The 14,215-nt window shown below is 37.4% G+C and overlaps 2 protein-coding genes across 2 annotated transcripts; one reads left to right on the top strand and one right to left on the bottom strand.

The window, feature by feature from the left end:
• Window positions 1-886: 886 nt before the first annotated feature.
• Window positions 887-5,382, bottom strand: LOC103941179 (B3 domain-containing protein At2g36080-like). The gene is made up of 3 exons (XM_009351377.3): window positions 4,319-5,382; window positions 3,686-3,915; window positions 887-1,698 (listed from the first exon to the last, which is right to left on the bottom strand). The coding sequence occupies exons 1-3, from the start codon at window positions 5,160-5,162 to the stop codon at window positions 1,645-1,647; spliced, it is 1,128 nt and encodes a 375-aa protein (XP_009349652.2). The 5' UTR covers window positions 5,163-5,382; the 3' UTR covers window positions 887-1,644.
• A 5,118-nt stretch (window positions 5,383-10,500) lies between these two features.
• Window positions 10,501-10,833, top strand: LOC108865959. Its single transcript, XM_018643771.2, has one exon. It carries the CDS (start codon window positions 10,501-10,503, stop codon window positions 10,831-10,833), a length of 333 nt encoding a protein of 110 aa, XP_018499287.2.
• Window positions 10,834-14,215: the final 3,382 nt, after the last annotated feature.

Raw genomic sequence — 14,215 nt, forward strand, 5'->3', positions numbered from 1 at the left:
CATAGGCTTTTTGTCACTTCATATTTTTAGCATAATGTTTTGTAATATTGGCATAGAATTAACAATAAACTGCGAGGTAGGTAGAAAGTCTACGAAAAGTACCACTTTGAGAAAATCACCTTAGCATTTCTCTTGTGATGTTAGGGCAAGTATTGGTTGTCTGGGTTGACATCTGAGCAAAACTGCAATGGTGGTTTTAATCATGTCATGTAGTATTGTAAGTGGCATGGGATTCCTGACCCATTATCCAGGTGATGGTGATGATCAGTAAAATTCATGTAACTGAGGTTGAGGTTGCTGAAAAATTCAAATCTGATGATGGACGACTGAAATTTATTGTCTTGCCATGCTTCTCGAGTGTGACACATGCTTTTTGGGGTCATTGGCCGTAAACAAGGACTCTGTTTTCTTCTGAGTAATTTATGAGCCATTTGTTGCTTGTCCAAGAATACAAGAATTTTGTTTCGAAAAATTGATAAAATTAAATATGACCTACGTACCTGATGACAAAGAATTATTGTTTTGCCCTACCCTTGACATGTTGTGCAGACCTAAATTTGTAAGTTGGGGGAAAACATCGATAATAAAAACCCCTTTCTTCCTTGCCATTGCCCCCAGTCGGTCTGTCTTTCTAAAATCTTGACAATACTATGTTTCTTTCACTCATACCTTCAGTACTTGATGAAACTATATTGTGAGTATTTCTACGTAATTGCAAATCAACCAACCAAATGATACGTTGCTTGCCAGTAAAGTAAGATCAGGATCGCCAGAACTTCTAGTAAGTCATCATGCAATCCCTAGTGTAAATACTATAAATGGATCGAGACATGAAACTCGCAATACATTATTTGAAAACACTTGTCATTCTGATCAAATCAAGCAATTAAGTGAATTGCATTCAGCAAAAACTTTGTCAACTTGTCATTACTATTCAAATTCTAGAAGTAGAGTGACTTAAGACATCCAAAACAAGAGCTTAATTAGCTAGCTACATGGGATTAATCAGAAAATTAAACAAGAAAATTAGGAGAGTATGGGTTCTCTCTCTCTTTCTTCTCTCTCTAGTACTAAAACAAAAAACAAAAGCACTTGGGTTTGCTGTCACCCATCTATTCAAAGTCTAGTCGCACCCACTCAACTGACTTCCCCACCCACCGTGCACCCACCCATTTTCCATCACCACCACCATATCTGATAGACTGGTACCCTCCTTCCCCTTCCATTATTATTTTATCAAAAATCTTCAGGCAGAATCTCAACAGTGATGCCAAATACCAAACATATCAGATTCCTCCAAGCAAATTTCCCATTTTCCATGGAAGGAGAAACAAGGATGACGTCACCTCCCCTGCTACTTTTCCTAAATATACCCCACCAGCTACTCTCTCTCCCCCCTTACCTGCAGCACCTTCCTTCTGGTTCCCCCTCACCCCTTCTTCCTGCATTGCCCCGGACATGACCTGAAAATCTGGGATTTTTTCGAATATTGTATTCGAAAAATGGGGGATTTTTTCCCAAGTGGGGACTGGATATTAAAATGGGGGATTTTTTCCCAAGTGAGCTGTGGGAGGTTAAAAATAAAAATTATATATATATTTGGAAGTCAATCAATTCAAAAGCGGACGTCACATCGGAAGATCTCTATCCTCGGCGATTTCTCGTTGGTTTGACATCTCGGGAGAAAGTAGTGAATTCCTGTTCCACAACACACAAATATCAATCAATTGCATTTGTGAAAATCGGTGCTCCCTCATCTTTATGATGGAGCGAAAGCAAAATTGAGTTAAATCACATAATATAAATCAATAATAAGAAGCTCGTTAGTTATCAAAGTTAAATATCGAATTCATTTATAAATACCGTTGAACTGTAGTGCTAACGATAAACTCATTACTTTCTATAACTTCATTTTTCATTTGTTTTTGGGTTCTGAAAACCACCGATATCCCATGCATTGACGCTAGTTTTTCTGGTCCTACAAGAAGCCTACTGCTGCCTGCTATAGCTTCAACGTCAAAACCATCAAATATTTGAGCGGCTTAAAATTAAATATTGCCAGTCAAGATCGGTGCATTCTCTGATCTGAAATGTTTGGTACAAGTTTATAATATCTCACACTATTAATTTCGACTACAAATTATGTAACATGGCAACAGTAGGAGTATTTGACAAAAATAATTGAATGCTCAACCCTAAGGAAATTGATCATACGAAAAAAAAACGAAAAACCTAAACCCTAAAGAAATAAGAGAAACTTTAGTAGAACCGTCTTATTAGAGTAAATTTACACAGAGTCTAGACCACTTACAGAGTAAAGACCAACATGAAGTTAAATAATAACAAAATATAAGAGTAGCTATGTTCTGTGAAAGAGGCATGGATAACGTGGTTGGAGTGCTATTTTTCGGTTTTTTCTCTAGGGAAATATATCCCTCAAAAAAAAAAAAAAAAAAGGAAAAAAAAAAAACCACTAGAAGTATGAGAGAAGCTTCGGTATTGGTTATTCTACTAAGGTAGCTATCACACCGAATAGGACCAACCTGAAATTAAGTCAATTGTGACAAAAGTGCAGAAGTATGGACAACGCAAAAGTAACGTACGGGATCCAAGTGTTCCTACCAATGTTTTTCTCATGGGAAATTTGTAAAATTAAAGATCGTATATCAGCTAGCAAATGGTCCACAGGAGACCGCTTTCACAAAGAGTCGGTGCCTAAAAATATCCCACACAGGGCATAACAGCTATTTTGTGTATGTGGCTAACTTAGAGGAAAAATGGAAAACCATGAATGCTATGAACACACCAGTCCAGTCCACAAAAGCTGCCCTCATGCTTTGCAACCGTGTCGAATTTTTATTCTTTTAGTTTTTAAGTTACGATGGTCTCAAATTGGTACTTTAGTCTTTGAGATTGAAAATTGATAAAAATGATTCTTGAGTTTGCACACTTGTCAATTATTTTGGTCTTTCTGTCAAAATCTGCGTTAAATGGAAAAGCAAGTGGAGGTGTTGATTGGATGAATACTATCAATTTAACAGAGGTTTTTCACTGAAGACCAAAATAATTGACAGGGTCTCTAGAACCACTTCTATCAATTTTCAATCTCAAGAACCAAAATGAACAGTTATACTAACCTTAAGTACTATTTTAGCTAAAAAGCTTTTTTCATATATATATATATATATATATATATATAAAGAAAAAAAAAGGCAAATAAACTCAAAAGTCAAAACTGACCTTAATTGGGCAAAAGTTGGGTCGGGTCCAACCTTTGTTTTGGTTCAATTGTAGGCTTAAAAGTTGTCACTTTTGGCAAAAATAATAGTCTAAACATGGTTTAACTTCTCATCCACATTGATATTAATTGTCACATATATGCGTTAATAATTTTGAATCGTTGATTGATAGTGAATGCATTATGTTATGTGAATGACTTACTAATCATACCAATTAAATTAATCGTTTCATTGGGGAGAAAGGAGATAACATGTTTTACTAATTTTTTTTCTAGACTCAACACAGATACTATTATTTGCTCTTAAAATAATCTGTCTCATGAGAGGAAACAAAATGAGCTTTTTAAAAAGAACATGCCACCGCAAAATATGCTCTTACAATACACTACCCGTATAATTATATAAAAAGATCATTAGGACAATGATAGTTTAGGGGGTTTACGTACCCTGTGTTGGTCAGCATAATTATAAGCAGCAGGAGCGTACAATTGTTGCTGGCCGTGAGTCGGACCCTGGCTCGACATCGACAAACTCGATGATGAGCCATCTGGGGTCGATGGTTCCGACTCGTGGTGCTCAACTGCCTGCTGCTGGCACTCCAAGTTCACCCCAAATAGCCTCAGTACCTTCGAGTTCCCAACCGATGTCGTTTGGTTCATATTCTGAACATCAGACCCTGCAACAATAACAGTTATTAAACACATGCATGAAATTAAACACATACCCCCAATTTCTTACCGTAATTTTACAAAGGACCAGTGTACTTGGTTATTTATTTGGGTCACATGTCTTTAACAAAAGAACAATGCTAAACATGAGCATTTTGTACCGTCTCAACTGAACATCTAATTTAGTATATCGATTCATACAACTTACTTGGAAATATAATCTAAACCCGAGAGCACATTCTTCCCAAGTAATAGGAAGGTGATTTTCACGCACTTTCACGTGCGTGTAAACAAGAATTAAAAACGTTTATATTTATGTTTTTACGAAATTAAAAGAGTGGGAAGCAGTAAGAGATAGGGTTTTTTATTTTTTTGGTAAAAAAAAAATACAATTAAGAGGATATACATCACCTGCTGCATGTAGACAGTCAGGTGGGTATGGCGCCACACTATGACGATGCTGGTGCGCAGGATAAGACAAGCCGTGATGCGGTGCAGAATACAACATCCTGGTCCAACCTCCGCCACCACCACTGCTGCTCTCAACCCCTACTCTGCTAACCTGAGCACCGCTATCGTGCGCCGGGACCGCGTTGCGGCGTCTCCAGCCGATGAAGAGTCGATCCGTGTGGGCCCGGAGCCTCTCGAACAAAACGACGTCGCCTGCGTCGAGGCGCTTCTCCTTGACGTACCGGCTCCAGCCCTTGGTGAGGACGTAGCTTTGGCTGCTGTTCCAGTAGGAGTAGCGGAACCGCCACGACTTCCCGGACTCGTCCTCGAAACTGAGCAGGAGGCCCGAGTCTCCGCCGCCGAGCGGGAAGTACCTCTCCGCGTGCTGCTTGGGAATCACGAGGCGGTTGAGCTTGCCGACGTCGCTGGGGGTCAAGGGCTTCTCGAACATGGGTTCTTTCTCGTCGTAGGAGTCGATGCGGGGATGAGGCGGCGGGGGCTGGAGTTGGTCTGATTCGTTGGGATCGATGGCGTCGTGGTGGTTGAGGTTGAAATTGAAGGTGGTGGTAGGGGTGTGGAAATGGGTGGGGGACATGGGAGTGGGGGGGTCTTGGGAGTTGAGCTGCAAGGGTTGGAAACTGTGATGGGGGTGGCTGCCACCATCTTGATAAAATTGGTGGATGATATGGGTTCTGCTGTGGGGGTGTCCTGAGGAGTCATCTTGTTGGTGGGGGTTAGAATTAGCACTGGAGGTGTTCCACCACTGGGTTTCTGAGAGGTCCGATGAGAAGTGGTTTATGGACATTTCCAGAGAGAGAGAGAGAGAGAGAGAGAGAGAGAGAGAGATGGAGAAAATTGAGAAATGGGGTTCTGGTTTTGGGGACGAATAATGGGATGGGGAAGGCAAGCTAGCTAAGTAGAGATGTAGAGCGATAGGGGTAAAGGGGTACGTGTGTGTGTGTGTGTGTGTGTGTGGGTGGGTGGTGGTGAGACGGAAGGGGGAGGGAATAGGCGTGCAGATTATGGGGCTGATGAGAACTATTTGACGGAAGGTAGCTACCCCAAAGATATTGACAAGAATGTTAGAGAGAGAGAGAGAGAGAGAGAGAGAGAGAGAGAGAGTGGGAAAATGTAAGTACGAGAGTACTACTTTAAGGTTTTGCGTGAGGGAAAAACTCAATCATTATTTTCAGTGTAAATTCCCATATTCTACTACTACTTTCTTTGTGTTTTTTGTTGGGATTTTGGGTGAAAAGAATTTTTAATTGAATATTGCTTTTGTTGTGAAAAAGATGTAAGAGATATGCAAGTCCCTTATTCAAACCGACAAAATTTGATGATTAGTAATACACTTATTATTTAATTGTATTTTTACTTGTATCATCTATTTAATATAGGTAGAACTTGCCAACGCATGTGATTTTTATTTTTATTAAAAAAATGGTCCAAATAAATAGGAAGAATAACATTTTTGAAATTTGATATACTCACTTAACGTACAATAATGAAGCCTAACTATATATTATTCAAACACATGAAACTAACCATACTCTCGTTAATATAGATGGTTTCATGTATAAAATGAGGCATATAACTATTACAGCATAACAATCACGTAATTAGTTTTGTGTGTTTAAATAGTGTATAAAGATAAATTAATAAAAGGAGACTGGTGTTTTCTGAATTGGGCACAGCATGTATGTGGATGAATCTCTTGACCAAGAAAGAGAGAGGGTCTTGTGGTTAAACTATTTGTTTGGAAACACCCCATGTTATTGCTACATTGCCAAGCAAATCAAATTGTAACACCTCCGACGTAATAATTAGCCACCTGGTTCTTCATCAATTCCATGCAACGGCCAAGCCGGCCTAGCCTAGCACTTGGTTTTCTAGACCATATCTATGGGGCACTTGAGATTAGTTTTTTTCCTTTTTTTGGGTTTGAGATATTTTTCCCCCTTCCATATGTTTCAAGCTCGTTTATTAATACGTAATTAAAATGAGAAGAATTAAATTGGAGAGGAATTAGAAGAAGATGAGTTAGAATTGATTCATGTTGAAGTTGTTTATTAAAACCTTATGGAAACGATTAAAATTAGTATAGATTCTATATAAGCTGCTCACCTGAATTTTTGGTTAAATTTTATATGCTATTTAATAGAGCAAAATAATGTTAAGCACACTGGAATTTAATTATTTTATTTGATTTTAATTATTGTTATTAATATTGTTAAATGTCATATTAAAATGGGTACCAGTTGGTGGTATTGGGTTAATGCAAAGGGCAATTTTGGAATTTTAGAAATAAGTGAGGGTATAACGAGGAGGAAAAATTCATTCTGATTCACCAAAAACCCATAATTAAATTCCCACCTAAACGTAGGGAATTCAATTCCTCCAAAATTTACATGGGGCACACCAACCTTTTGAATTCCCCAATATTTAATATACATTGGAGTATCCTGTAATCAAATTTCAACTCCCGACTGATTATCTTTACATAAACGTGCCATAACTAAAAGAATTCACTCGTAAACCTATGAACCCAATTGAACAAAACAAGTTAGTTTGTCTTTTCTCTCTCCAAATTACTTATACAAGAAGTTTGATTTACAATACTTACTGCAATTCTCAGTCGTTCCTGTATGCATAACGCACTGAGTATTATTTGTAATGACAATCGTCATTACAATTGGGTTGGATATTGGACAACACCAATGCTATATAATGGTAGTATTGCAAAATTTTCTAGTGCTAGCTCGTGAATTGATGTTTGGATAAAACATGGACGGAGCTAATGAAGGCTTATTGGGGGTAGATACCTCCACTCAAGTAATTCGTTTGTTAAGTTGCAACCTAGAGTTATATAATATACACATGTTATCTTAAAAGAAAATGTATGTATCTAATATCCAACATACTTTTATACTACTTATACTCCATATCAAATATTCTATGAGCAAAACTGCTCTGACTCTGTCATTCAAACTGAAAAACTCCTCTCCCGCCTATCATGTAATAATATTTTTCTCATCACTTTTCCACTTTCCACTACTGCACTGAAATTTTTGTAATATTGAATTGTGATACATCATCATTTGAAAGCATCCCTATTATCATATTGAGTATATGTCATACTATGATAAAGTTTTCTTGGTTGATTGGGATGCCCCCACTAAAAGAAATTTGTCTCTCCATCCCGGGATACAACATATATGAGAGATATATTTGTTTTCAAGTGCATAATGAACTATTCCGGTTTCGAAGGTTTATTTAACCCGTAGCAGTCCTGAATAGATGTTAGCCGTTGATGTATGTGTAATTCACATTTATCAGCTATTGACAATTAATCATCCGTAAATTAAACAAGTGACAACCGAGATTAGAATCAGTAGGCATTGAGCAAGAAGGATGTTTCAATGGGGAAAAGGCAATGTAGCTGCACAGAAGAATAGTAATATCACGTGCAGGACAGCATTATTGGTGTTAGGCCATTCCGGCCTGGATTTAAACGGGGATTGGAGGAGGTGGAATACATAAATCCACAGATCCCTTCCCTTTCCAATAAGCATGCAGGAGAGAGATAGAGAGGGGTGGATGGGATGGGATAAGATTTGTCCAATTGGGAGAATAATACAATAAAATACAAACACAAATACAAATAGGCTTTGTTTTTGGGACATTGTATAGTCGTGTTTTAATCGTTTCCTCACACTGCTAGTCCCATCTCTTTCTCTCTCTAACAAAACACTAACTGGGGTCTCAGTCTTCTGTCTCTCTGGGTGTCTTATTATTTTATTTTATTTAATATTTTATTTTCTTATATATTATCTTTAATTTCTCGTTGGGATTTTATGTCTTTTTCCTCCCCATGAGTTTCAGACAAATCCCACCTCAATTTCCAGGTAGATTCACAAACACCCAATTTCATATCATATCCCCCAACTAAAAGGTCGGATTGGTTGGATTGGATTATTGTTACCACTTGGTTTTAATTTGATAGTTTTAAGTAGTGAGTAGAACATGTGGGAAACACATTATCATAGGTTTTTGTAGTTGGCTTTGTGTGTGCTCGTGTCCTTTACCTTACTACTATTCTATCATGATATGTACCATGCCATGCGTCTCTCAATCATATATTGATGGGACAAGTCATGGATTTTAATAATTCATGGTAAAACTTAAATGAAAATTATTGTACATTACTGAAACTCATCAGATATAATTAAAGTGGTGGATCTGTGACATTACTTTTTTCACGCAATTTTTGACACACATTCAACGATCCGAACTGTCTATGTTTTAGGTCTTCTCTCAAAGATCATGTCTGCCAAAGTCATCTAATTTGAAACTATATGACCCTTGGATTAAGGGTATAGGGTTTCTTTGTAGAATTGGCACCATGTTTTTACTACAAATGAATGTCTTAGTGGTTTTGAATTTGTCTAATTTTTTGCAAATAATAATCTATAAACGGTGTTCTAAAAGATAAACTATTTGAATTGTTAAAGTATATTATGGAGTGGGCCCCACAACATCGTAAAATTATGTAAGAAAAGGTTGTGACATGGATCCGCCCCCATAATTAATAGTGTTTGTTTGATCAACTTTGATACAAATCGAGACTTTATTGCAACTAGTGATTTAAGTTAACAAATTAGTCATGGGATTTTAATAATTCATGGTTAAAGGTAATGAAAAATTATCATATGTTACTAAAACATCGGACCTGTAATTAACTAGTGTTCGTGTGATCAAATTTTTTTTTTCATGTCATTAGAGGATTATGCATCTAAATGATGAGATAAATTGAAAATTTAATTATTGATATTGCGCATAGTTAATTAAGTTGGAAAATTAGTTGTTTTATAACATTGATTGAGAGTTCATATTTGTGCAAAGAGTAAAAAACATGAGGACTTCAAAAATGGAGTCCGCACAAAAATGATCAAGAAAGAGTTACGGATTTCATGACAAGTTCAAGTCATCGCATGATTTGAGAACTGGTTCGAGTAATGTGCGTCCTAGATTGAAGTTAGAAAGGCTGATCATATTTCATATCCAAGGAAGAGTCTCATAAGATCAATCAGTTGTCTGCGCAGTACAATTGATTGCTTACGCAGTAACGGTCAAACGATGGAAGGCCAAGAACCGCTTAACAATGGAAAGCTCAAAACTTTGAATGTAAGAAAAAAGATAATGCTAGAGAGTCTAAATTTTTAATTTGAATTTGCAAATAAATGGTATGGTTGTTTATGACTGGGTTATTACCTAAGCATTAATTAACGTGTTTATTTCTTATCGATGACACATCATTTGGTTTGTAAATTTAGTTTAAAATTTTGATCTCCTTAGTATTATCTGAAGAAAAAAAAAAAGAATATTCAAAATAAACATAATTAAACCCCCCCCCCAACAATGGTAGAGGATCCAAGACTCCGAATTTCCAAAATTAGGTAAGGTCATCTGCAACCAAAGGCTGGCCAGAGTGCTTGTTTTAACCCTCTGGCGCTTTAAGAAATTAATATTTTAAATAACAGTGCATGGCCATATTTCTTACTATCTCCAACCGAGGGTCAAAGGGTCATAGGACTCGTTTTAGCCATGTCACAAAAAACCATCTCCAACTGAAGGCCAAAAGGATAAACATAATTTATTATTTAAAAACTACAACATAAATTCAAATCCAATGGCTAAGTGACGTAAGCATGATGTCAGTTAGCCGTTGGATTTGATTTTTTTTTGGGCTATAAATAGGGTGGATATTGGGTTATAATTCTCACACCTTTGAATTCAATCTATTTCAATTCAAGTGTGCAAGGAATTCCAACTTTGGATCCTCTTCGAATTCCAACTGGGGGTCCTCATCCAATTCCAAATTAGAAGAAAAATGGGCGTAGATGAGACGAGAAGATGAGGAGTCTGATGAAGAAGATGAAGCATGGCGTAACACACAATATGTGGTAGTCATGGTTGCGGCCATGGTGTCTCAGCCAACTAAGGAACAACCTCAATGGGGTGACTTTGTTGCTGGTCGCTCTTACAAACCACGAAACAAAGCGATGACGTATGCCAATCTAATGAACAACTACTTAAACCCCAACTCGGTGTACACATAAGAGGATTTCAGACATCACTTTCGGATGAGGCTTCCTGTCTTCAAGCGTTTACTTCGTGATATCCAGCAAGTTAATTCATACTTTCGACAGAAGCGAGATAGAGTAGGCCGCCCTGGTTTCTCACCTCATCATAAGGTTACTGTTGCACTCCGAATGATGGCTTATGGCTCCCCAGCTGATTCAATGGATGAAACTCATGGTATGTCTGAGTCTACATGCCTTGATACTCTTGCTGAATTCTGTGACACAATTGTTCAACTTTACAAAGACAAGTACCTCCGTGAGCTAAATCAAGAAGATATGGATCGGCTCATTCACAAAGCTGAAGATTGTGGGTTTCTGGGCATGATAGGGTGATAGGTTTGTTAGACTGCATGCATTGGGATTGGAAAAAATGTCCCACCGGATGGCAATAAGGATTTAGCGGAAGGTTGAGAAAGCCAATTGTTGTGTTAGAGGCAGTTGCCTCGTATGACACATGGATCTAGCATGCTTTCTTTGGAGTCCCTGGATCCCAAAATGACATTACAGTTCTTGGGCATTCACCCTTCTTCAATAGCCTGACGGAAGGTAAAGCACCTCAACTTGACTACTACATCAACGGTCGTCAGTACAAAATGAGGTCTTACTTGGCAGATGACATCTACCCAAAGTGGGCGACACTTGTCCAAGCAATTCCAAACTATGCGAATGACGCTAAAAAGTTGTTTACCTTACACCAAGAGGCATACCGGAAAGATGTTGAGAAAGCTTTCAGTATTCTACAAGCACGATGGAAGATCATCAGCTAACCGGCAAGAGGGTAGGGTCGAGAAAATTTGGACTCCATCATGATGTCTTGCATCATATTACATAACATGATTGTTGATGATGAGAGAGATAGGTATATTGATAGAGAGTCTGATGACGACCAAGACAATCCAAATAGCTTAAGAAGGGCTCGTGCAAAAATATATGATGGGCTAATTTGCCTTTCAATCTAAGAACTGGTAGTATCTCTTTAAATGAGTACATGAGGCGTTATAGAATGATACATTCTCATGCCACAAACAAGTACCTACAACAGGATCTTGTTGCACATCTTTGGACCAAAAGAAGCATAGAGTAGGTGTTTAAGTTTTATGTTGTTAAATATTTTTAAAAATGTTGTTTAAGTTTCATGTTGTTAAATGTTTTATTTTTATGTTGTTTAATGTTATTTAATGTTGTTTAATATTGTTTAATGTTGTTTCATGTTACTTAATGTTATGTAATGTTTAATGGTTTAGGAAGTTATAGGGAGGGAAAAAAAAAGAATTTTTAAAATTTTTAAAACAAATTTTGTTAAAAAAATGTCTAGCTGATGTCAGCTAGTTATTGTTGGTTTTCAAATTCTGGCCCAACCCCAGGCCGTTTGGTTGGCTCCTTTGGGCTGACCCTTTGGCTCGTTTTTTTCCATGGGGCCCACGAGCCCTTTGGCCTGACCCTCGGTTAAAGACGATTTTTGGGATATTTCGGGATAATTTCGGCCATCTGACCCTTTGGACCCTTCGGTTGGAGATGGCCTAAGTGTTGCGTTCTAGAAAACAAGAAAAGAAAGTCGCATACAAGAACACACTAAAATCGATGATGTACTGTTAACAAATGCTTAGACTTTGGTGCAAATCTTATTGTAAATAAATTAAAGGGTAAATCTCAGTTTACTACTCTCAAGTTTTGTGGTTTTTAACATTTGGTACATGAAGTTTTTTTCATCCCAGAGTCATACCTAAAGTGTTAATTTTGGGACAGTCTCATACATCCATTAGTTTGACTATTAAGTCTCTCGTTAACTGATGACGTGACATCCATATGGACAACAACTGGACGCCACGTGTCATTAAGGGGTCCACGTGGAAATTAAAATTTCAAAAAATAATTATTTAAAGAAAAGCAAAAAAATATAAAATTAAAAAAATTAAAAAAAAAAAAATCCAAATCCCCTTCGTCTTCCCAGGAATCCCACCCATGCCCACCCTCCCACCCTCCAATCACCTACCCCTTCTCCCACCCCCCCAACACTCTACTTCAAGCTCTCGACCAGAACCTTCACCGGCAGCCCCTCACCTTTCGTCTTGGTGACAATCCTATGGATATTTTGGATACATCCCTAGTAGTGAAGGTTCAGCTTCAAAACCGTCGTCATCATCGGAGGCTGCACACGCCCATATACAAACCCATTTAATTAAAAATTAAATAATTGAAAATATTGAGGCAGGCACACATTAGTGAAAAAGGGACCAGTGCACCAATGTGTTGTAAAAAGTATGGACCTCTTTGGTTTTTTTGTTGTCGTTGGATTTCTCCGACGACTTTTTCTTGGCGTCGTCGCTGTCGTCTTTATTGTCCTTTTTGAGCTGGGGGGAGATGAGGTCGACCTTCTTCTTGGTCTTGGCGGCGAGCTTGTCCCAGAGGGTGGTGGGGTCCACTTTCCCAACCACCATCAGATTGTTCGCCTGGCTTTTCTGACTTCACTATCTCCACCTCTATAACCAAACGACGCCGTCGCAAAAAATCAAAAAATTGTTTGAATCTAAATTTTGGATGAACCTTAAAGTAGGTCATTTGAATTTGTTTTGAAAAAAATAAAATCTGGGGTTTGACAAATGAGTCTGACATTTGTGGGTAGGCCTGGCAAACGGGTCGTGTCTATCATGTTCGTGCCGTTTTCGTGTAACACGTGTTATCTTAACGGGTTGTGTCGTGTCACACTCATTATCTTAAGGGATCCTTAACAGGTAAAGTGACCCGACCCATTATGACCTGTTAAGAAAAAAAAAAAATTTTCTTAAATTTGCACATACCACACATTGCCACATAAATATTACTTCAAAACATTAAAACACATTTGTCGATTAAGTACTACATCTACACTCGAAAATAAGATTAGTAAAAAAACATCCATACACCACTAGTCTATTACAAAATATTAAATGTGCAAGGATATGCAAAATGAAAGAGTTTTTGTTTTCAAGGTTGTGAAGCCTTTCTCAAAAGTTTAAATCTTGCCAATGAAACTCAAAGCTTGCATGTTATTCCTTTTACAAAATCCTCAATTTTCATCGATCATCACGAGGAAATTTTATTGGAACTTTGGCTTGATCTATTGCATTCAAGAGTTATGTTGATGATTTTTTCAGTAAGGTTTTCCATGTCAGAACTCTCTTCCACATAAACTAAGTATAGAAAAACCAAATATTAAAAATCATTCAAATTATGAGAAGTTTACCAAAATAATTATGAAAATAAATAAAACAATAGTTTTTGAAGAAAATACAAAATTCATACCTTTAGCATGTGCTTGCCTGTGTGTGGTTTTCTTGTGGCTGCTGGGGTCGAGTTAAGTGAACGGAGGAGGAAGTGAGAAAGATGTGGATTAAAGAGATGGCGCGAGAGTAAGTCTAGAATGGAGATCAGAGTGAATGAGAGTTAAAAGAAAGATAGCCTCCAACCTAATGCACAATGGACGGCTGAGATTAAATTTCAGTCGATCCAATGGTCACCAATTTTTCAAATTTAATTTAATATGTATATATAATTATTATAGTTTTTAGGGGTATAAAATTGTTAAATTAATATATATATAATTATTATAGTATTTTTTTAGGGTTATAAAATTATAAAATTAATATTTTGCTTCTCGTGTATTGTGTTACCCACGTGTATACCTGAACCAACCTGTTATCTTAACAGATGCTTATCGGGTTACCTAATAACAATC

The sequence above is a fragment of a genome, unplaced genomic scaffold, assembly GCF_019419815.1.
Source record: "Pyrus x bretschneideri cultivar Hongxiangsu unplaced genomic scaffold, Pyrus_bretschneideri_v1 Contig9, whole genome shotgun sequence".
NCBI lineage: Eukaryota > Viridiplantae > Streptophyta > Magnoliopsida > Rosales > Rosaceae > Pyrus > Pyrus x bretschneideri.

Excerpts from the sequence above, each read along its gene's own strand:
- LOC108865959 (XM_018643771.2), top strand. The coding sequence starts at position 10,501 with ATGAGGCTTCCTGTCTTCAAGCGTTTACTTCGTGATATCCAGCAAGTT.
- LOC103941179 (XM_009351377.3), bottom strand. The coding sequence starts at position 5,162 with ATGTCCATAAACCACTTCTCATCGGACCTCTCAGAAACCCAGTGGTGG. Across the intron at positions 3,916-4,318 it reads TGACTGTCTACATGCAGCAG|GGTCTGATGTTCAGAATATG; the intron begins GTGATGTATATC and ends TTATTGTTGCAG. Across the intron at positions 1,699-3,685 it reads ATTATGCTGACCAACACAGG|GAATTCACTACTTTCTCCCG; the intron begins GTACGTAAACCC and ends GTTGTGGAACAG.